Source organism: Callithrix jacchus, chromosome 9 (genome assembly GCF_049354715.1).
Source record: "Callithrix jacchus isolate 240 chromosome 9, calJac240_pri, whole genome shotgun sequence".
Taxonomy (NCBI): domain Eukaryota; kingdom Metazoa; phylum Chordata; class Mammalia; order Primates; family Cebidae; genus Callithrix; species Callithrix jacchus.
This window is the reverse complement of record NC_133510.1, coordinates 111,578,594-111,603,169: the sequence shown is the minus strand read 5'-3', so window position 1 is coordinate 111,603,169 and position 24,576 is coordinate 111,578,594. Positions and strand designations below refer to the sequence as shown.

The window sequence follows — 24,576 nt, the reverse complement described above, 5'->3', positions numbered from 1 at the left end:
AGCTGAGATTGCACCACTGCACTCCAGTTTGGGTGACAGAGTGAGACTCCATCTCAAAAAACAAAACAAAACAACAAAAAAAAAAAAAAAGAAAGAAAAAGAAATGAAGAAATGTTATACTCTTAAGATTTAGCTATCACCTTGTATTACCCTATTTCCCTCCTATCCCACAGCTCTAAGCAAACACGAATCTACTTTATGTCTTTCTAGATTTGCCTATTCTGGATTTTTATATAAATGGAATAACAGTATGTAGATTTTTGTGACTGTTTTTTTTTTCATTTATAATGTTTTCAAGATTCATCCAAGTTGTAGCATGTATTAGTACTTCATTCCTTTTTTATTTATTTATATTCTGTTACAGGTAATATCACATTTTGTTTATCCATTAGATATAATGGATAGCCTGTATTTGGGCTGCTTCTACCCATTGGCTATTGTGAATAATGTTGCTATGAAGACTCATGTACAAGTATTTGTTTGACTACCTGTTTTCAGTCCTTATACCTAGGAGTAGATTGCTGGGTCTTATGGTAATTCTTTGTTTAATTGTTTGAGGAACTGCCATACTTTTCCATATCAGCTGCAATATTTTGTATTCCCACCAGCAGTGTAGGAGGGTTCTGATTTATCTACATTCTCACCAACCCTTGTTATTCTCAGAATTTTTGATTTTAGCCATCCTAGTGGGTATGAAATAGTCTCTCATTGTGGTTTTGATTTTCATTTCCCCAGTGATTAATGATGTCCAGCAACTTTTCATGTGTATTGGACATTTGTATACCTTCTTTGAAAAATGTCTATTCAAGTCCTTTGACTCATTTTTAAATTGGACTTTTTTATTATTGAATTGTAGGAGTTCTTTATATATCCTAGATATAGGTGCCTTATCAGATATAAGATTTGCAGAAGTTTTCTCCCATTCTATGAATTGTCTTAGATTTCTTGATAGTGTCCTTTGAGGCATGAAAGTTATAAATTTTGATGGAATCCAATTTTTCTAAGTTTTCTTTTATTGCTTGTGCTTTTGGTGTCATATCTTAGAATCCTTTGCCAAATCCAAGGCCATGAAGATTTACTCCTATGTTTTCTTCTCAGAGTTTTATAGTATTAGCTCTTATATCTAAGGCTTTGATCTATGTTGAGTTAGACATTTTATATATTGTCACAGTACCATCTGTTGAGAAGAGTTTTTCTATTGAATTATCTTGGCACTCTTTTTGAAAATCAGTTGACCAAAGATATATGAATTTACTTCTGGACTTTAATTATATTCCATTGATATATATGTCTATCCTTATTCTAGTACCACACTGTCTTATCAATTACTGTTGTTAGTGAGGTAAGTTTTGAAATCAGGAAATATGAGTCTCCCTAACTTGTTCTCCTCTTTTTCCCCCAAGGTCATTTGGGTATTTTTGGATCCCTTGCAGTTCCAATCAATCCCTTCATCTATTCTATAGAGAATTCATCTGGGAGTCTGATAGGAATTGCATTAAATCTGTATCTTAGTTTGAGGAATATTGCCATCTTAATGCTAAGTCTTTTGATTTTTGAACGTGGGATCTCTTTTCATTGATTTGTGTCTTTAATTTCTTTCAACAAATGTTTTAAGTTTTCAGTCTTTCACATCCTTGATTAAGTTTATTTCTAAGTATTTTATTTTTGATGTAGTGTGAGTGGAATTGTTTTCTTTTTTTTTTTTTTAAGACGAGATTTCACCATGTTGGTCAGGCTGGTCTTGAACTCCCGACCTCAGGTGATCCACCCTCCTTGGTCTCCAAAGTGCTTGGATTACAGGCATGAGCCACCACACCTGGCCGGAATTGTTTTCTTAATTTCACTTTTGGATTGTTTGTTATGAGTTTATAAAATATGACTAGGCACAGTGGCTCACACCTGTAATCCCAACACTTTGGGAGACCAAGACAAACCTCATCTCTACTAAAAAGACAAAAATTTTAGCCTGTGTGGTGTAGTCCCAGCTATTCAGGAGGCTGAGACAGGCGAATCGCTTCAACTGGGGAGGTGGAAGTTGCAGTGAGCTGAGATTACACCACTGTTCTCCAGCCTGGGTGACAGAGCAAGACTCCGTCTCAAATACATATACATTTTTGTATATTAATCTAGTATCCTGCAACCTTACTGAACTTACTAGTTCTTTTAGTGGATTCCTTAGGATTTTCTGTATATAAAATCATATCTTCTGCATACAGAAATAGTTTTACTTCTTTATTTCTTATCTGAATGTCACATATTCCTTTTTCTTCCCTAATTGCCTTACCCTAACCTGTAGTACGATCCTGAAGAGATCGCAAGAGTGGACAAGCTTGTTGTATTCTTGATCTCAGGGGGAAGGCATTGTTCACCATTGAATATTGAGTTAGCTGTGGTATTTTCATGGATGCCCATTATCAGGTTGAGGAAATTTCCTTTTATTCCTAGTTTCTTGAGTGTTTTATTGTGAAAGGGTATTTAATTTTGTCAAATGCTTTTTTTTTGATTCAGAGTCTTGCCCAGGCTGGAGTGCAGTGGTGCTATCTTGGCTTACCGCAACCTCTGTCTCCTGGGTTCAAGCAATTCTCCTGCCTCTGCCTCCCAAATAGCTGGGCTTATAGGCATCTACCACCATGCCTGGCTCATTTCTGTATTTTTAGTAGAGGTGGAGTTTCACCATGTTGCACAGGCTGGTCTTGAACTTCTGACCTCAAGTGATCCACCTGCCTTGGCTTCCCAGAGTGTTGGGATTATAGGCATGAGCCACCGTGCCCACTCTCAAATGCTTTTTCTGTATCTGAGATAATTGTGTGATTTTTTTTTCTTCTATTGATATAATGTGTTACGTTAATTGATTTTTAGATGTTGACCCAACCTTGCATTTCTGGAAAAAAATCCCACTTAATTGTGGTGTATAATTCTAATTCTTTTTCTATGTTGCTTGATTTGGTTTGCTGGTATTGTTGAGGATTTTTTACATCTGTATTCATAAGAGATACTAGTGTGTAGTTTTCTTGAGATGTCTTTGTTTGATTTTGGTATTGGGATAATATTGGCCTCATATAATTAGTTTGGAAGTATTCCCTTCTTCTCTGTCTTTGGAAACATTTGTAATTGGTATTTTTTTAAAAGTTTGGTAGACTTCAGCAGTGAAGTCACCTGGGCCTGGTTTACATTCCTTTTTTTTGAGATGGGGTTTCACTCTCTTGCCCAGGCTGGAGTGCGGTGCAGTGGCACTATCTCAGCTCACTGCAACTTCTCCCTCCCAGGTTCAAGTGATTCTTGTGCTTCAGCCTCCTGAGTAGCTGGGACTACAGGCATGTACCACCACGCCCGGCTAAGTTTCTTATTTTTAGTAGAGATGGGTTTTATCATGTTGCCCAGGCTGATCTCAAACTCCTGACCTCAAGTGATCCATCCACTTTGGCCTCCCAAAGTGCTGGGATTACAGGTTTAAGCCACCATTTCCAGCCTACACTCTTATTATAGGTATCATTCCCTTCATTTTGTAGATGGGAAACTGACTTTTAGAGAGGTTAAGTAATTTGCTAATATGAATCTTGATTATCTTATGTCAGTTACTAGGATGACAACAGTAGCTAGTATTTATTGAGTGATTAATTTTGTGTATCTAGCCATATAAGGTATAGCATAAGAATCTCCTGCCACCATCCCATCACCAATTGATCGTTTAATGATCACTTCAACTTTACATGCATTGTACCCATTTTGCATAGAGAATTTGACACTTAATGGAGATTTAGTGACTTGTTATACTGTACCATGGCCAGGAAGTAAATGGTACAGCTGTGCTTCTCACTTATGAGGCTGTCTGACTCTGGAGTTTGCTCTCTTAATTGCTATTCTCTCTTGTGTGCCTGGAGGGCCTGAGACATTCTGTGCAAGAAAAGCAGCTATACCATATGTGCACAGCTGAGCCCAGATCAGATTTGACCTTGGAAGTGAATGGGCTCACACTGCCCTTCAAGCTCTGCCCTTCAAGCTCTCCCTTCAAGCTCCACTTAGACATACAGCACAGCACTGTGGAAGCACTGGCTTTTCTTACTCTTCTGCTCTGTAGCTAACATTCTACTCTGTGATTGTAGCAAAAGAACTTCTATATCATTCTGTCTACATGTATCTTGGATGAAAATAAGTATGCATAATATGGTAATAACTAATAATTTTTTTTGAGATGGAGTCTGCCAGTGTTGCCCCGGGCTGGAGTGCAATGGTGTGATCTCGGCTCACTTTAACCTCCGCTTTCCAAGGTTCAAGCAGTTCTCCTTCCTCAGCCTCCAGGGTAGCTGGGATTACAGGCACGCCACCATGCCTGGCTAATTTTTTGTATTTTTAGTAGAGACGGGGTTTCACTATGTTGGCCAGGCTGGTCTTGAACTCCTGAAATCATGATCCACCTGCCTCGGCCTCCCAAAGTGCTGGGACTACAGACGTGAGCCACCGCACCTGGCGTGGAAATAACTTTCTGAGGTATTTTAGTATGTATGTCAGCCAGAAGATTGTATAGTATCTTTCAATGAAGACAAATCAGTTTACATATTTATATTAATCTTCATATTTTTGTGAGGTTAGATGGTATCTGGCTTACTTGAGCGAAGAAGAAAAATTGTCTCTTTTTTTAAAGTGAGAGGCTTTCCTCAAATATCCATTCACATTTAAAGTGAGCTTCTAAAAGCTGACCTTTTGCCTGTGTAGGTGGAGGGGCATATTGAATGGTGGACCTCACTGAGGGCAGTGATGTCTGATCTCTTATGGGGTGGGGCAGGTGGTATCTTGGGAGCCAGGAGGAACAAGGGGCTGGAGGTCCCACTGTGTAGAACCAGGCTGTCAGTGAGGTACCTGTTCACACCTATACTGGGTATCATCCAGTCCAGGGCCTGCAGTCTGACCTTTCCTGGCTTCTGCTGGGGAGAGGGCAGGCCAGTACCCTCCTTGTGAAGCCCTGGATGGAGGGGATATGGTTGTCCAGCTGTTCCTAATTCAGGCTTTCAGTCATTTTCTCTGCAACCCCTCTCCCACATCCCTGTCTTCAGAGACATACAATTTCTCCTTGGAGTGTTCTGAGGATTCACAGTGGGCCTTGATGTCCTTCTTGTGAACTCCTTCTGAGCCTTGGCTAAGTAGAGGACACTCACACTTCAGTCAGTTAAACGTGCACGACAACTTTCCATCTTCCAAGAGTTTGTTGTTACATTTGCTCTCTTGTAGGCTCCCTTCTAGTCCTCTTGTCCTTTCATATTTTTACCTGCTTTTATTTTTTGCTTTCGTTTTAGTGGTATTTTAGGAAGGAGTGGAGATAAATGCTGTTTGTGTTTCTTTTGTAAATTACTTCTTCATGTCCTTTGCCTAATTTTCTGTTGGGTTTTGTATGAATTTGTAAGAATGTTTTATTTATGAAGAATGTTAACTGACGTGGTACAATCCTTTTTTCTTCTACGTTAATTTACTTTTGAAACACTTGCTTGAAGATGCTGGTGGGGATTGCAGTTTCTGTAACTTGTACAGATGGTTGCAGATGGTTGGGTGGGGAAGTGGATCCTGAGACCAGCTGGCTGTACGTTGGCTTTTGTATGGATGTGCTTCCCTATTGCTTTTCACCACTTCATGGACGCTATCTTACCTAACTTATGCTTGAAAAGTATTCATACTGATTCCGAAATGAAGGACCCTGGCCCGTATCATTTGCCGTCTCCTTTACCAAGGACTCAAAATGTATGGTTCTGGTAGTCAGCTGGGAAAGTCTGGCAATAACAGCTGGGGGGAGGAACGTGGATGCTCAATTGCCTGCCAAGGGTCTGTTACTTCAGCCCAGCTACATGCTCCCAGCATTGGAGAGAAGCCACTTTCACACATGCCTAGGAGAAGGGTAAGAGACTCTGGCAAAAATAAATTCTGTCTCTGCATTTAGCAATGGGCTCAGGGCCATGAGGAAGGGAATTAGAGGAAAGGAATTAGTAACAGCCCACCATGTGTCCCGTCTGACATGAGTGGACAGGTGTTAGCTCTCCTCTGTATATGAGGATCTGATTTTCAGCTGAGTTGTCAATATTGAACCATGTTCCATTTCCATTTAGATTTTTATCCAGGCTCCTTCTGTCTAACCAACATGGACAAAATGTCCTACAGTAGCACATAGGAAAATTACGTTGGGTGCAGTTTAGAAAAACTTAATCAGGGAGGGTTGGTGATCTAAAAGCACAAAGCTTTCAGTGTCTATCAGACAGTTTAGTGGAATTTGGAGTCTGAAATGACACATAGGGAAGCCTAGGAACCTAGCTCTGTGTCACCTCCCCTCCCCAGAGTCCCTGGTATACTAGGGAAGTGGCTGTGGTAGATGATCAACTCAGTGAAAACCCAGCCTGGTTTTGTTTCCTCTCTACAATAGCTCCTGCATTTTTCCTTTCTTCTGTCCCAACTGTTACTGCTCTATCACTCTAGGCCTTCCTCAAGTCTGGTTTACTGTCAGATAGCTTCCTAGCCCAGTACCTGTCTTTGAGCTTGTTCCTATCTAAGCTGTCCAGTGTGCTTCTGCCAGATTTACTGTCATCCTAAACATCACTTTGATCACATTGCTTCAATTTAAATACTTTCGGTCTTCTTTTCCCAGACCTAGCTCTTACCTGTTAGGCTGCTTTAGGCTGACTTTTCCTGTTTCTCACTGTGTAGTCCTTAGCACTAGGCGGTTTGGTAGTGAGTTGCTCTGATTATTACGTCTGTGTTAGAAGGAGATTAGAAGGCTTTTGAAGTCAAGGGTGATAGCTGTGTCTTTTGAATTCCTCCCATAGTTGGTCTTGTTGAAACACTCTGGGGAATAGACATAATTCTCAGACAACAGAGTGCTGATGTTTAGGGAAAATGTTTACAAACTGAAAAATTACCTTGGCAGGCTGAGGACAAAGCCACAAAATCATAACTTGTTTTTGGGCTCTTTCTTCAGCCTCACCTCTACCAGAAAACTTCACTTTAGAGTTTTCTTATGTATAAAAGGGGAAGGGTTGAAGTGCATTATCTGTCAGTTCCCACCCAGCCCCCGAAAGGCTAACTTTCTTTAATTCTTTGCCTTAATCTTTCCATTGAAATTAAAACTGATGAGCTGTTTCTGGATCGTGAATTAGGACTTTTTCATTTCTTTGTAATTCTTTCCCTGATGCATTTTGCAATTGTCTCTGGGTATGTGCTGCTAAAAGAAATTTGGATTACAATTTGGCTACTTTTTAGGAGAGCAGACAAAATGCCATCCCATTCTGTTTTTCCTACTTGGAGCTTTTCATTTGTAAAAGTAAAGCTTTCAGTTTGGTGCGTAATTCTTTTTTTTTTTTTGAGATGGAGTTTCACTCTTGTTACCCAGGCTGGAGTGCAATGGCACGATCTCGGCTCATTGCAACCTCCGCCTCCTGGGTTCAGGCAATTCTCCTGCCTCAGCCTTCTGAGTAGCTGGGATTACAGGCACGCGCCACACCACTATGCCTAGCTAATTTTTTTTTGTATTTTTAGTAGAGACGGGGTTTCACCATGTTGACCAGGATGGTCTCGATCTCTTGACCTCGTGATCCACCCGCCTCGGCCTCCCAAAGTGCTGGGTTTATAGGCTTGAGCCACCGCGCCCGGCGTGGTGTGTAATTCTAACTTAACGCTCACTCTTTCTTTGCAGGCACGATGAGGCGAGTGGTACGACAGAGCAAGTTTCGGCATGTATTTGGGCAAGCGGTGAAAAATGACCAGTGCTATGATGACATCCGGGTTTCTCGTGTGACCTGGGATAGTTCCTTTTGTGCTGTCAATCCCAGATTTGTTGCCATAATCATAGAAGCAAGCGGGGGAGGAGCGTTCCTTGTTCTCCCTCTGCACAAGGTAAGTAATTTGACCGTCCATTCTGGTAGCTACCCTCTGGTAGTCTCCATATTTTTTCCTTAATAGATTGACAGTTCACTAAGAATTGTATTTGTGAAACCATTAGACTCTGATGTAATTGAGGTTAAGTTCCACACGCCTTACTAACCACATCAGTTTTTCTCTAACAGAGAATCATTAAATAGAATAGTGACCTCTGTTCTGGGCATGCCCTCTATGGATGAAAAAATTATTATAATGATGTTGTGAGCATGGACAGGCATAGGAATTTTAAGATTCGGTTCTTAATCATCCACTTTTCACAAAAATTTCTCTTTTAGAGTGCAGTTGTAAAAACAGGCTTTTATTCCAAAGTAAAGTATTTAAAACAGTTACATTTTCAAATGGGCAGAAAATTGTAAGATAATATTCTCTTTTTTTGTGAAATTGTAAGGATGAGCCTTTTTTTTTTGAATAGCAAGTGCAACAAGAACTCAAGAAAATGTCTTCAATACAGATTTCAATTCTGGACAGTAATAAGTTTCAGTATAGGAATTAAACAGTGTTAACAAGTGGCAGAGGTAAAGTCTTTACTGAGAATGGTTCTATGTGTCCTTCAATTTCAGTGGGGTTCCAAGCCCTCCTCCTTCCTTTATCCTCCCAGAGAGCCTGCTCCAAGGTGGTAGATTAGATAGGAATTTTGTGCATTTGCTGACCAGTCGTGAATACTGCAGATCAAAATCTGTAGTTATTTTATCAGCAAATCCCAGAGTTGCAAATAATGAAGAAAAAAAGCTGTGAAGAGGGCTTAGAAACAGTTGTTTTCTAGTTAGCTTTTAGGAGGAAAATGAGTTTGGTGAGTCCTGAGCTCCAATGATAAGGGCTAGATGCTGATGAGGATGCAGATGTTGAGTCGTATGACAGCTGTTTCCACTCTGCTAAAAGCAGCGGGGGAAGTGGATTCCTGCTGTGTCTGAGCCCCTTATATTAAGAGTACATCTCATCACAATGGACCATGTGATTCTGAGAGTGGTTACAATAAAGTGAATTTCTGTCAAAGGGTTTTTTCCCATTGTATGTTGATGTTTTTTCCTTGGGAAAACTCTCATTGGGAAAATGTCCAATTCTCTTGGACTTTTGTTTCAGAGATGCTGGTGATGAACTTTTTTTTTTTTTCTTATAACATCTAATTTTTACTTCAGTGGCCTGATAGATAACACAGTAGAACCATCTCCTGACAGAAGGGAGATAGATGCCTTTGGGGAACAAATTTGATATGTGTTTTCAAATGCACCTTCTTATTGGTGAAGATGAATCTTTTCATTAAGTTGAAAATTTATTTTCTATTTGGATACTTTTATTTCTGTGGAAAAAGTTGTTTTTGACTGGCAAATAAGTACACTCAAGGCCAGTTGCATTTGGTCTCCACATTGTTTTAGCTTATTCCTTCACCAAGAGCAAGGAACATTTGGAAACTTGACATTTTACTGGCGGGTTTTATGGCAGCCAGCTGAGAAGACAGCCATAGCTTGTCAGCTAAGGTTCAGACACTGGAGCACCACGATCTATTTTGGAGTTAAGAGTTTTATTTCCCCTTTTATTGACTGAGGAATACATTTAAGACATTTTTTTCTTTCAAAGAAATGGAACAAGCCAATTAAGAAGCACAAAATAGACTTATGAATGACTAATCTTCCTCTGAATTCAGATATTTCCTTTCAACTTCCACATCCACAAAAGGTTCTGTGAGTTCATCTTTGCTTTTACAAACCATGAGAAACTCAGTTTTACTTATCCCATTTGAGGGAGACCTGTATGCAGTATTGAACTAACTGATCTTATGATTTGTTTTTCCGTTGTATTCAATGACCTACACTTAATGAATATGTCTGTGTATTTTGCTCTTTAACCAGCATTACGGGAACTAGAATAGAGTAAGTTGCTTTATAAATCGTCATGTTTAGATGAGTTGTTGCTTTTTGGAGGAGCATCAAGGGTCTTTCTCAGGCTATAATACTGACTGTGTGGCTTTGCTCCTTAAATATTAGTTTGTTTTAGAGGAGGTGATGTTGTTATAAGCTAAGCCCTGTGACAGCCATTGGAAATAAGATCAATACTTGGGTTTCTAAAATTGATAGGTTCACGTGTACTATGTGAGATTTTTGTGTATTGAAGTGTGTTTATTTAGCTCTTAGTGTCAGTATGGCATAGAGGAAAGAATATAAATCTAGGAATTGATGAGCTGTGGAGTTCAGTCCTGGCTCAGTCACTGACTTGTGGTAGGACATGGATGTGTCTCTTTATCCTTCTGCTCCTCTGTTTCTCTCTCTATGACATAAGCAGCTGAGTATAAAAGTTATTTTCTGTCTGGGCACCGTGGCTCATGCCTGTAATTCCAGCACTTTGGGAGGCTGAGGCAGGTAGATCGCCTGAGGTCAGGAGTTCAAGACTAGCCTGGCTAACATGTTGAAAACCCGTCTCTACTAAAAATACAAAAATTAGCGGGACATAGTGGCACACACTTATAGTCCCAGCTACTCCGGAGGCTGAGGCAGGAAAATCACTTGAACCTGGGAAGCGGAGGTTGCAGTGAGCCAAGATCATGCCACTGTACTCCAGCCTGGGTGACAGAACAAGATTCCATCTCAAAAAGTAAAAAAAAGAAAAAGTTATTTTCTGCCTCGGTAATTCTAGATGATGTCAGAAATGCTTCTCACTTCCCATGATTCTCAGTTATGAAGTGATTTCCAATTCAGCTGTTCAGCAAAGAAAACACTTTTTGTTCCATTTTTCCCCCCAATTCAATGTATAACTTTGGAAAGTAGATGCCCTTTTACTTCTGGCTGCTTTTTCACTAAGGCAAGGCTGCGCCCAGCAAAGAGGAGTGGTCCTGTGGTCCCTCATGGCAGTTGTGTCTGGATAGCTAGCTCTCAGAAGGATCTGCTATGGCAGGGCGTGACCCATGAGCCCTGGAGCGTCAGGTGACACTCCTTTCTTCTGAGTTGCTGTTCCTACCTAAGATACTGGCTGGTTAACAGGCATCAGTAGCTGGTAGAAAATAGAACCATCTTCCATGTTGTCAGAAAACCTACATTTCTCTATGGAGTTGATGGCCTTCTTGATATCTACCTTATAATTTTGGCATAGTCATGAATATTTGAATAATGGTTATACATTTTACAGTTGATATTTGTTTATACAATATAAGTGAGTCTTCATATGCAATTAGGTGGTTTGATTGTAAGCTGAGTACCTGCTGTTTGCCAGCATCTGTGCCCTTTAGGAGCACTTGTGTCTAGGAAAGCATCCTAGCAGATTGGAGTACTGAGGTGTTTGTCTGCTTGTTAGAAGTATAGCCTCAAAGAAGAAATACAATGGGAACCCTAACTATGTGGTGAACCCATTAATCCCTTTTCAGTAAAGGGCTTAACAATACAGGGCTCTTTACCCTGGAAAAGACATTCCTACAACTTTAGTGTCTTGGCAACTACAAAATAGTTTTATCATGAGGTGTTGCTTTGGTTTAAAAGCAAAGAAAAACTAAATTCCCAACTATAATATGAAGTTATGTTTGAAATCAAGATAGCAAGAAATTATGCTCTAGGTGTGTGTTAGGCTCCAGCATACATTGTTAGCAGCTTGGGATAATTTTAGAAACGACCTTAAGAGATGGGTATGGTTTTTAATAGTTATCTCATGGGCTTCTGAGAATGTTTTCCCCTTTTTGTTTCTGGTTATAGACAGGCAAGTTAGTTTGATGATACATTTGGGATTCTGTATATAGTAATATTGACTATATACATGTTGGAATTAAGGTGAATTATGACTCTTTCAAAAAGGCTCCCATTTGAAAACATGGTTTTCCATGAATTTCTTTTGTAAAGCTCTTTAGTGTCAGCAGTAAATAAGGTGTATTATTGCAGCTTCGTGAGGATTATGGTTGGATTCTGGAAGAATATAAAATAAGTTAGACATGGTCTCTGTCTTCCAGAACTTAAAATCTAAAATGAAAAGACTAATAGGGACAAATATATCAAAACACATGCATATACAAAGACACACACACATGCAGCAAGCAGCACACTTAAGAATGAATGTGTGCTATTTTAAGCATATGGTTTATGAGGTTTTTGTTAGGAAGGTTTTATTAGGGAAAGTAGGATTTTTGAAGAGGTCACTCACTGCTGGAGGAATATGGAAAGTCCTCAGTCCTGAGGTGGGGTGATTTAGATTAGCACACGTGATTCCCGTTGTCTTTTGTAATGCTTCTGTCAAGCTGTGGCTTGCCACTCTGCCATGACTTTTCAAGGTGTGGCTTAGTGCATTTACTTATTCCTTAGTCTTTCAGAGGATGAATAATAGCAGTCTTGCTGAACACAGGTTGGCTTTGTGGTTTGGCTGTGAGGGATACTTTTTTCTTCTTGCTACAACTCACAAGCTGTCTTGGCTCAAAAGCACACAGGTGTTCAGCCCTCTGTGTAATCTACCACGTTGTCATGAATAAGCCTTTTTTCTCTGTGGAGTAGCCACACTAGCGATGTAGATAGAACTGAGGCATTTCCTCCGTATTGTGAACCATGGAGGCTCATACATACCAGTGTTTCTGGATAGATACACACACAACCCCCCTCCCAACATACTTCATATCACAACAAACCTGTAAATCCTGCCTTAAACAAGTAAGAGTGGAAGGAATCTGTTAGAAGTATATGCTCTTGATCTCTTGACATACACTTGGGTGGAGGATGCAAACTAGATGGCTCCTGTCTTCCCAAATTGCTTGCTTTCTTCCTTCAGTATTGTGAAGTACTGTGAAGCAACTTTGGTGAATTGGAGTGATGCCTGATTTCACCCTCACAGTAACTACCTGGGACAAGAGCTCTGCTCTGGCGAGGATGGGATGGGTATGGCCAGATCTCTGTTAGCTTTTTGGGTCGTAATCTCTTCCTCTCTACCATGAGCTCCTTTGTTGTAGCTGTGTGGTATTTTCTTATATACCACTGTGTTTCTCCTATTTATTTTAGGAGCTGTGTGTGGGAATATTTGGGATCTTGCTTTATGTCTGTGAACCATTTTCAACTCATTTTGCAGTCTTTTTCATCTTGGTTTTTATGAAAGAATTTAGCTCCGCAGAAAATCATTTGAATGACTTTCTTGTTTGGTTATCCCGAGGATGATACATAGCCATTGTCTTCTAGATGCATAGGATGGAAAAGAGCTTATTGCCTATAATAGCATAGATTAGGGCATTAGGACTTTAATTTCTTATAGAACCTAGGTTGATGAGGGCTGCTTTAGAATGTTTCTGTCATGTTTATTGAGGAAGAGATCTTGAGGCATTTCAGTCAGTATTCCACTCATGATGATACTTGGTGGTCTCTTCTTACTGTTCAATATCCAGTTCAGATGTTGCCTTTGATTATTTACTGAAACAGAGGAAAATCATCCATTTAGTTCTCTTAGTTGCTTCTTCATACCACTAGTACCACAGGCTGCATTATCACATTATTAAAATTATTTTCTTGTTCACTTAACAGATGGAGGAAATAATTAGAATTATATGCTCTTGATCTCTTGATTCACCTGGATAGAGGATGCAAACTGGGTGGCTATGTGTATGGTAGCCTTTTGTGCAGGTTCTCCAAAAACTTGCCTACTATGTTGTGGTAGGTAGCCTCCCATAATTAAATAGGGCTGGCCTGTGTGTCCATAGGGTATGGTGGAATTGATGGAGTATGAATTCTGAGACTAGTTCATAAAAGCCCACTGGCTTCCACTTTGTCTTTTCTGGAGCTGCCATGTTGTGAGGATCTCCAGCAGCTCTGTGGCAAGGTCTGTAGGACCTCCTGACGACTGCCAGCACCAACTTAACCAATCATGCGATGAGCCATCTTGAAAGTAGATCCTGCAGCCCTACTCAAGCCGTCAGGTGACTGCAGCCCTGGCTAACACTAACTCATGAAAAACTCTGGGTCAGAGCCACCCAGATAAGCTGTTTTTGAATCCCTGATCCTCAGAAACTATGTGAGTAATAAATGTTTATTGTTTTAATCAGCTGAGTTTTAGGATAACTTGTTAGCAATTGGTAACTAACACATATATTCTTAGACTGCATTACTTAACTCATAATGTTAGTTCACACAATTCATATATGAGTAATTCAGAATGACCTAAAAGGCTTTCTGGTAGTTTTGAACACTATATTTCCACCTAGACTTTTTAAAAAAAATCTACATAGAAATATATCTATGCCTGGCATGGTGGCTCACACCTGTAATCCCAACACTTTACAAGGCCGAGGCAGGTAGATCATAAGGTCAGGAGTTTGAGATCAGCCTGGCCAATATAGTGAAATCCTGTCTCTACTAAAAATACAAAAGTTAGGGCGCGGTGGCGGGCGCTTGTAGTCCAAGCTGCTTGGGAGGCTGAGGCAGGAGAAATGCTTGAACCCAGGAGGTGGAGGTTGCAGTGAGCTGAGATCATGCCATTGCACTCCAACCTGGGCAACAGAGCAAGATTCCGTCTCAAGAAAAACCAAAAAACCAAAATATAATATCTATATAGATATAAACATTCTTAAATAAGTCCTAAGTGAGTAACTGAGGGAGTCCTTGGAATAGCAAGAGAAAGGTATGTTACATGGCAAGATTTTGTTATCCTTTGTTCCACGGTACTTCCCTATAACCTAAAAAATGTGTTATGAGATCATAGTCATTATCTCATACTTAACTTCAATTGTGTTATTAATTTTTAGGAAAGAGTGTGCAATGTTAACACTGATGGGACTAAAAGTGATGTTTTATTTTCTTCCTTATAATTACCTGGACTTTAAAATACTTTTTTACGTCTTGAGATTTTGAAAAATACTATCAGTAATATTACCAGATCACATACAGAGAGCTAACTATTACTTAAATGTTTGTGAAATTTAACACAGTACTTTAGAAAAATCGCATTCATTCATTCATATACTCATTCATTAGTGTCTGCATGTACAGGGACCTGTGCTGGGATCTTGCTTTTTTTTTTATTTTGTTTTTTTTTTAATTGAGGCAAAGTCTTGCTCTGCCACCCAGTGGTGCGGTCTCAACTCACTGCAACCTCCATCTCCCAGGTTCAAGCACTCCTCCTGCTTCAGCCTCATGAGTAGCTGGGACAACAGATATGCACCACCATGCCCGGCTAATTTTTATCTTTTTAGTGGAGACAGAGTTTCACTGTGTTGGCCAGGCTGGTCTCAAATTCCTGATCTCAAGTGTTCCTCCTGCCTTGGCCTCCCAAAGTGGGATTACAGAAGTGAGCCACTGGGTTCTTGCTTTTAAAAAGCTCCAACAGCTGTACTTCATCTCTCCAGGGGGCACTTTGTAGGTGCATGAAGTGCTCTAGTACAGGGGGTGTGAGAGATCAGTTTCACCCTAGGCTCAGGAGGTGAGGAAGACATGACAGAGGAGGTTCAATCTGAATTCAGTTTTTTTTCTCTGTGTAGGATCTAAAGATGAAACAGAAGAGGAGCCGACCCAACATTTTTTTTAAATTAAATTTATTTTTACTTTTATTTTTATTTTTGAGACAGAGTTTCGCTCTTGTTGCCCAGGCTGGAGTGCAATGGTGTGATCTAGGCTCACCGCAACCTCCGCCTCCTGGGTTCAAGTGATTCTCCTGACTCAGCCTCCCCAGTGCTGGGATTACAGGCATGTACCACCATGCCCAGCTAATTTTTGTATTTTTAGTAGAGACAGGGTTTCTCCATGTTGGTCAGGTTGGTCTCCTGACCACAGGTGATTCACCTTCCTCGGCCTCCCAAAGTGCTGGGATTACAGGTGTGAGCCACTGCGCCCAGCCCAGCCTAGCCCAGCCCAATTTTTAAGCTGATAAGTTAGTAGAGGGGCTCTGTCCCCAGGAGGGCAAAGAGGAGATGGTAGGCACATTCCTCCTTCAGACTCCAGGATCTCTAGGAGTTTAGGTGGATTTTTCTAGTAGTATTGGAGAAATAGAATGTTTGATTGGAAGGGAAACAAATCATTTATGTGTGGTGTGAACTAACATTATGAGTCAAAAGGAGCTGAAGGATGACTTTTTGGTAGAAAATCCTACATTTCTTGACTCTTTTTCTTTCACTTTCTGTGTGAATTTGGCAAAATTGGTATTTTCCTTGATTGTTATGGAGAAAAGAACTAGAGTAAGCACTGTTTTATATTTTAGAATCACTGTTATAAGTAGATCAACATGACCTCTTTGTATTATCTTTAGGAAAAAGCAGTGACTTCTGTCATAGTCATAGAAAAGAGACTGCAGAATGCCAGCAGATTATATGTGGATCGTCCTCTTCATAAACAGTGTCTCAGTTTTTTCACTTGGTAGGGTGGGATCATTCCTCTGTTCTTCAGTTGCAAAAATTGAAACTCCCAAATTGAGTGGTTGTCCAAGACTGAAGTCATTTGTGGATTAGAACTTAGGTTGCTGTGTCTTTATTTGATTTGTATATGGCTATTTAAAATTTTTTTTTCTACTGAGTGTGAGCAGTTGTTTTTTTCTTTTGGTATAGAAATTGGTCTAGCCGGGTGGTGGCTCATGCCTCTAATCCCAGCACTTTGGGTGACCGAGGTGGGTGGATCACTTGAGGTCAGGAGTTTGAGACCAGCCTGGCCAACATGGTGAAACCCCGTCTCTTGTAAAAATACAAAAATTAGCTGGGTGTGGCGGCACACACCTATAATCCCAGCTACTTGGGAGACTGAGACAGGAGAATTGCTTGAACCCAGGAGGTGGGGCGGAGGTTTCAGTGAGCTGAGATCGTGCCATTGCACTCTAGCCTGGGCAACAGAGCAAGACACTCTCTCTCTCTCTCACACTCACACACACACACACACACACACAGACACAGAAACTGTGGTCTATTGGACACTGAAACCTTTGCATTCTTTCTCTGGGATTAGAGTTTAATAACAAAAACTAACTCGTCAGGGCTTTCATTCTGTCAGCTCAGAGAATTGTCTAAGGTTTGGAAAGTATTTGGTCTATACCATGCCTTGTGAAACTACATGGTCTATACATGACAATGACGAAATCGCAGTAGTGCACATTTGTTGCAGGCTTCCTTTAAGTGCCAGGCGCCATGCTGATAAGTGCCTTCTCTCATGGGCTACTTGAGAGGGAATGGCAGTCTCCTGACGGTGCTTTTCTGTGTGATCCGCAGTCTCTGCCAGCACCTGCTGGATTTGCATTGGCTGCATGTCCGCCTTACTGTGCATTGCTGAGAGGCAATTTCCATTTCTACACATTGCGGTACTCTGTTTTAGACAACAGTGGCAATGCCGGTAGCCCTTTCTACAGATGTGGATGTCTGGCACTTGGTAGCTTTGGCGTTATGGGCAGAGGATTTTGTTCAGAGCCAGCCAGTGTCCTGACGTGTCAGGAGATGCCCATTCACTGCCTCTTGAAATAGATTCTGTATGATGCCTGGAGCACCTTAAACTGTCAAGTGCATGGGCCATGAAAGGCTGGGGGACAGGACTGGGAGGGGTGGAGGATGCAGGGGGAGGGCACCAGGTGCAGAACAATGACTTCCAAATTATGTCATGAGCTGCCAGCCACACGAGCGAGCGCTGGCCTCATTACCACATGAAGTGCCACAGAAGGGCCTTTTCATTTTCTCCTAGTGACTGTTTTCTACAGTCTTGCCGGGAGGGGTGGGGTGGGGTGGGCACCCTGCTCACCCCTAGTTAACAATGGAGTGCAAAGTCTTGGCAGAAGGAACTTCCCAATGTATCCTGGGGCTATTTTTGATGACAGTGAGTGGCTGTGACTCACTGTGAGTGTGTGCCCTTGCAGATGATGGTTTCCACCCCACCCCCCTCCCCTGGAGATGAGCAGGCAGCCTTTGTGCATTTCCTTGGCCAGCCTCTCCTGCTGCTGCAGTTCACTGATATGTCCACAGCAGCCGGCCTGAAGGCCTGACAGGGCTCTGACAGTGGTTTTTACCATATATGGCCATCAGAGCGCTGTGGCTGTCAGCCGGCCAGGATAATTTCCTTCCTTTCCTTTGATTGGCTGCACGGGTGGCTCGGAGAATGGTGGGATCTGGGAGTGTGTGGCGAAGAGAAGCCACTGAGTCAAGTGCAAAGAACGTTTAACTCTTTCCTGGGTTTGCGGAGAGCGCAGGTCTGTCCAAGCAGGCAGGCAAGTGCTGCCAGCAAAAGCCCTCAGTGTGTAAACATGGTAACCCCCGTGTGGGAAAGCTGCTGTATCTCAGGTAAAGAAGGATATCTGAATACAGATTACTCTGAAATAAACTCAAGATATTATGAGCACATTTCTGCAGTCATGATTTTGCCCAGAAGCCACCTTATAACCAGATGTAGCAAATCATCTGTTCCTGCCAAGTTGAATATCTTTGCCAGTTAGGGGTGGGACCTGAGTTGAGTCCAGGGAAGACTGAGCTGAGAGGGTGTGTGATAGAACACATGTCTGCTTTCTTGGAGGAACAGTGACTTGGGTTTCATTTATGACTGAGCTTGGAGCCATGCTACAGGCTACTGAATTGAGTCTATACTGCAGTCCTCTTGCTTGTTTACAACTGCTAAAAGATGTGAACTGCCTGAGCCATGGAACCCAAGGCATTAACTCCCACCCACCACCAAAAAAAACAGTGTAACATTTTTCTCTTTTTCATCTCCACTTCAAGGAGGGTGGATTTTTAGTCTGAGGCCTGTGGATTAAACAGTGCAGAGCTGCAGTGGGAAGGGCTAGCCCTGGAGCTCTTCAGCAGTCACAGAGGGTTTCAGTAGATACATCTCCAGTATCATTTGCTTACTGTAAGGGCTTAGACAACCAGTTTCTCTCTTTTCTGATTTGATATAGAATACTTTGATTTCCTATATTCCATTTTCACCTATAGTTCTTTTGCTTTTCAGCTTTTGCTTTCCAACTCAATTTTATTTTAACTAGATTCTGAGTTGCAAGTTTTTATTTGTTCTCAGCCCAGAAGCATCATATGGAATTACTTGTCTGTAATAATGAGCAGAAAGTATTAAGTGTTGGCTTTATAAATTTTTTAAGTCAGGAAGTTAGGAAATACAGCTACTCTGGTTGCTATCACATATTGGGCAAGGTTGAGTAGGGAAATGTTAACTTTTCCATGTTTTTGCTTTCTGATAATAAAATCTTTGTAGTTTTGCAATAACTTCCCTCAAGTTCTTAATGGATTTTAAAATATGGTCTAATCAGTATTAAACCCAGTCTTTAGAGAGGATCTGTGATGCTAAAATAATTTGCTTGGCATTTTCACTTCTGTCCAAAAAGACTGCTGTTTTTTACTCACAGACAGGTGAAGTCTGTATAGACCCAAACTTCCTTTCCCCAGCAGCTTTCGTTTCTAGCTTAGCTTACTTTACCTTACAGGGTAACTCAATCTGTAGGGTTTATTCCAGAGCACCTCCTTTTACCTCAAGGTTGGTGTTTCTGGTTCCCTTAAAGTAAAACCTCCTCAGAATGTTTTATTCCTGGGCCACGAGCTGTCACTCTTAGGGACCAGCCTGTGCATAAGTCATATATTGTGTGCACCCATCTTTTTGGTCTGCTGCTGAGTCTCTATTTTATTGCCGTGTTGCTGTCCCCTTGTCCCATGACCGGACTCACTCTAGCTCCTCCCTGTGGAACAGCAGGGGCTTAAGAAATTTCAACAAAACATGTATCCACATAAATAATACTGTCATAAGAAAAAGGAAGTTGAAAAAAATGGAAAACCCACTTCAATAGATATCCTTTTGACTCCTTTGAACTCTGCACAGTGTGAATGGAGCCCTTATGCTTGGGCTGAAAACTTTTCCTCTACTTCTGAGCACATGTTTGACTTAACATTCTCCTTGCTAAGTTGAGGAATTCTCAGTATATATTACCCCAAAACCAAAAATAAGTTATGATTGAAATTTGGGCCCATAAAGTGATTTTGATACTCATTTCTTCCTAAAATGAAAACTTAGATGAATATAAGGTAGGGGTTTGAACAATGTGGAAATCTTTAACTGTTCCTTGAGTCGGATGATGTGAAGTATCTCTGCTTGCCTTCCCCAGGATGGGGTGGGGGCTCTTTAGGCCCTTACATCTGTGGGTGGTGTAACCAGTCTGGATAATAGGCATAGAGGACTGTAGATCAGGAGTTGGAAAAGTACTGGAAGTGAGACAGCTGCCTGAGTTGGATTAGATAAGGGAGAAAGCAGCATAGAAAGCCGTCTGAATCCAGCACCCTAGGAAGGTTTGGGTTTATAAGATGAACTCTAGAATGCAAACTTGAAAGAAATTCTATGTGGGATAACTTGAGCTTCTTTTTTTTTTGAGACGGAGTTTCATTCTTGTTACCCAGGCTGGAGTGCAATGGCGCGATCTCGGCTCACCGCAACCTCCGCCTCCTGGGTTCAGGCAATTCTCCTGCCTCAGCCTCCTGAGTAGCTGGGATTACAGGCATACGCCACCATGCCCAGCTAATTTTTTTTTGTATTTTTAGTAGAGACGGGGTTTCACCATGTTGACCAGGATGGTCTCAATCTCTTGACCTCGTGATCCACCCGCCTCGGCCTCCCAAAGTGCTGGGATTACAGGCTTGAGCCACTGCGCCCGGCCAACTTGAGCTTCTTAAAGAGGAATATATGATTTGACTTATCACTCATATGAATGTATGCCATTTTTTATCACCATGGGAAATTATTACTTTGTGAAAACATACATTAGTTTTGAGAGAGAGTAAGCCTGCTGGGTAAAGTGTTGTGTGACTTTAACAAAATGTTACATTTCCATTCTTTCCGGAACCAGTGATTATCAGATTGATCCATCTTTTTTTTTTTTTAGAGATATAGTCTCACTTTTTGTTGCCCAGGCTGGAGTGCAATGGTGCGGTCTCGGCTCACTGCAACCTCCGCCTCCTGGGTTCAAGCGATTCTCCCACCTCAGCCTCCCAAGTAGCTGGGATTACAGGGTGTCTGCCACCATGCCAGCTAATTTTGTATTTCTAGTAGAGATGAAGTTTTGCCATGTTGGCCAGGCTAGTCTCAAACTCCTGACCTCAGGTGATCCACCCACCTCGGCCTCCCAAAGTGCTGGGATTACAATCGTGAGTCTCTGCGTCCAGCCCGGTATATCTTATTTATCGATCTCACACTGCCTTCTAAAAATCCACATTTAAGAAGTACATTCATCCTTCATATTGAGGGCAGTACTGAGTGCAATAAAACAAATTGTTTAGTAGAGATGGTGAAACTCTGTCTCTACTAAAAATATAAAAATTAGCCAGGTGTGGTGGTGTGTACCTGTAAGCTCAGCTGCTCAGGAGGCTGAGGCAGGAGAGTCACTTGAACCTGGGACGTGGAGGTTGCAGTGAGCTGAGATTGCACCACTGCACTCCAGCTTGGATGACGGAGCGAGGACTTCGTCTCAAAAAAAAAAAAAAGTAGATGGTGTTGTGTGATTTTCCGGTAAGATTGATATGATAGGAAATGCTCTTACAACTAAGAAATATCTTCTTTTTTTAATTTTAAATTTAAATTAAATATTCTTATTATTATTGAGACAGAGACATTGTACCAGGCTGGTGTACAGTGGCACGATCTTGGCTCACTGCAACTTCTGCCTCCCAGGTTCAAGTGATTCTTGTGCCTTAACCTCCTGAGTAGCTGGGATTATAGGCACCCACCACCACGCACAGCTAATTTTTTTAATTTTGGTAGAGATGGAGTTTCACCATGTTGGCCAGGCTGGTCTTGAACCCCTGACCTCAAGTTACCCACCTGCCTCAGCCTCCCAAAATGCTGAGATTATAGGCATGAGCCACTGTGCCTGGCTGCATTACTATGTTTTTGAAACAGGGTCTCACTCTGTCACCCAGGCTGGAGTGCAGTGGCATGATCATAGCTTGCTGCAGCCTTGACCTCCTGGGCTCAGGTGATCTTCCCACCTCAGCCTGCTGAGTAGCTGGGACTACAGGTGTGCGCCACCACACCTGGCTAATTTTTGTATTTCTTTGTAGGGACAGTGTTTCGCAATGTTGCCCTGGCTGGTATTTCTTAAGTGGTATGTTAAATTTAGTGTGTCTAAAGAGAAATTTTTTTGCAGTTATTTAAGTTATGAACTTTACTTTTGAGAGCAATTTGATAAAGTTATATTTTTACTGTTGCTTACATTTTGATTTTCATTCCTCCTTTCCCCCTAGAATGCCCATTGGAGGAAATGTTGCCTAACTCTGTGGGTTTAGTTCAAGCATCAGTCTCCAGGAACTCTGCTATGTTTTGGCTACTTCAAGATTATTAGGGGTCTTCCCCAAAACGAATGATAGTGCTTGTATTGTGGATGGTTTCTGCCACAGTGAAGGTTGCTAGCTGGAACATGCTCAAAACCATCACCCTCAGCTCTGGCCAGCCACGTGGAAATTGTGCCATTACACCTCTCCCTTGTGCCAGCTGTATACATGCTTTGGAAGCTGAATTTTCCCTTCGGCTCATGTTGCTTGGCTCTGGTCAGGCTACTGGATCTTTCAGATAATAATGTCTGTAAGCCAGTGTTCTGACCTATTTCACCCATGTCCCATGAGTTTATAAACTGGCTCTAGGCCAAAGGCTTTGGGAAACTTGGTGCTGGCCATTTTTGCCACTTGTGTTGACATGCTAGTAATCCCAATCATTTGGAGTTTTAACTAGAGAGGTATAATGTAAGCTATTCTATGGCATGTGATTGGGACTAGTAAATAATCCATGAATCAAAATTTATTTAAAGAAAGGAGTCTAAATGGCTATTACATATTTAGCTAAACTACTTCAGTTCCATGCTAGAAAAAGTAGTAATATTCTAGATGAAGCAACAGAGGTGATTTATCCCTAGTGAAATAGTGGGCTGATCTGTTACTAAAGTGAAGTTTTTTTTATCTCCAAGCCTTGGAAGATTGGTGGGAGGTTCTTAAATAAGTCATTTTTAGTTTAAAAAGATATCTAAAAGCTGGCTTTAATTCTTGTGCATCTTCCTTTCAGCCTCTGCATTCATTTAAATTTGCTGCTTAGAGGTGCAGGTAAGCTGTGTTGTCACCATGACATGTGGTGGATGTCTTTCTGAATGGCCCTTCACAATCTAGCTAATTATACATGGATTCTTCGGTTTATCCACTACATGATAAATGAGTATGTGTCGTGTGGATGAATGAGAATTGTGTTCTCATTAGATCCTAGTGCAAAATGTCTTTCAGAATGATGTTTCCTCATCTTACTATCTAAGGCCATTATTAATATGGTTTCCTTCAGTCTCCATGAACTGGAGCTCTCAGCAGTTTGTAAGTGCCCAGCTTTGCATTTTTAATAATGTATACTGATTTGGTGAAATATGTTGTTGTGCTTTTGTTTTGATTTAATTATGAGTAAGATGATATTTGGAGGTATAAGCCCTTGGAAGCAGGATAGCTGATACTTGACTGTGTGTTTGTGAACATCCAGCATGCCAAATAATCAGTGTACCTTTAAAATGCCATATAACCTGATATGCTCTTCTCATTTTTGTTCTTTTATCACTGTCAGATATTTAGTCAGTTGCTTTTCTCTTGTGCTACAGTAGAATACTACTTTCCCTATTTTATTTATTTTAGTGATTTATGATGACATCACAACCAGAGGAAGCAGCTGCTTGTAGAATATCATTTTTTATTAACTCTGTGTTTCTAGTGGCCAGTTGCCAATAATTTTTAACATTACTTGTATGCTTTTTTTTTTTTTTTACAACTCATGGCATAGTGAAATTTTTTTCACTATCCAAATCTAGTATGGTTGGTCAGTGATATTTTAGATCTTCACTTCTTGACTTTCTCTGTGCCCCAGTTTCTTTATTTAGAAAATAGGGTAATAAAGTTCCCACATCATAAAGGTTGTTATGAGAACAAAGTTATCAAGGTTTTCAGACAGGTCCTAGCATGTAATTTAAGTACTTAAAAAGTGCTAGCCATTATTATTATTTGTTTTGATAGAAAGGATGGAAATAGGTGGCAGTTGCTCTTTTAGGGACATTCAGGTTCCAGAGAAAATGTTGAGCTCTAGTACTTTCAGGCTGCATATTTACTGGGGCTGAGCTGGGAATGGCAGTAATGCTTATTATTATTCTCAAATATCTTGACTGAAGAATACTAGTGAATAGCTATTGACTTTTAGCCAGGGTTATTTAATTTTAACTTCAAAAAAGAAGTCATTTAGTAAGAAGCTTCTTAGTATGTAATTAAGAACAACTAGTACTAGTACTTCCAGATTCCCCTCAAAATTGCTTTGTGTTTGAACAAAAGCTCTTCTTAGCCCAGATTGAAAAAAATTATTTGGTGTTCTTGGAAGTTTAGAGCTCAGTACTGTACTTGGCCATCAAGAATGCCAAATGTGGTTTCCTGAGCAGAGCCCAGGAATGCAAAGACCCTGACGTAAAACAAAACAATTCAGGTAGAAAAGCTTTTTTCCTTGGGAGTAAAAAAAAAAAGAAAAAATTAAATGCAAAGTCAATAACAATGCATTGGTGTATTTCTCAACTTTATTATGTTTTTAATTCTTTTTTTTTTTCAAAATAAGAAATGTATCAAACAGGGCAGGTGTGGTGGCTTACGCCTGTAATCCCAGCATTATGGGAGGCTGAGGCGGGTGGATCACGAGGTCAGGATTTTGAGACCAGTCTGGCCCAGATGGTGAAACCCCGTCTCTACTAAAAATACAAAAATTAGCCAGG

General features: G+C 40.9%; 1 protein-coding gene across 5 annotated transcripts in view; it reads left to right on the top strand.

Annotated features, from left to right (window-relative positions):
• The window catches only part of CORO1C (coronin 1C), a 120,789-nt gene that overhangs the window by 57,537 nt on the left and 38,676 nt on the right, over window positions 1-24,576 (top strand). For all 5 annotated transcript variants that reach the window (XM_035257493.3, XM_035257494.3, XM_054238824.2 and 2 more), the window contains exon 2: window positions 7,670-7,869. In XM_035257493.3, the coding sequence (XP_035113384.1) occupies window positions 7,670-7,869 (200 nt within the window). The remainder of the gene's footprint in view (window positions 1-7,669; window positions 7,870-24,576) is intronic.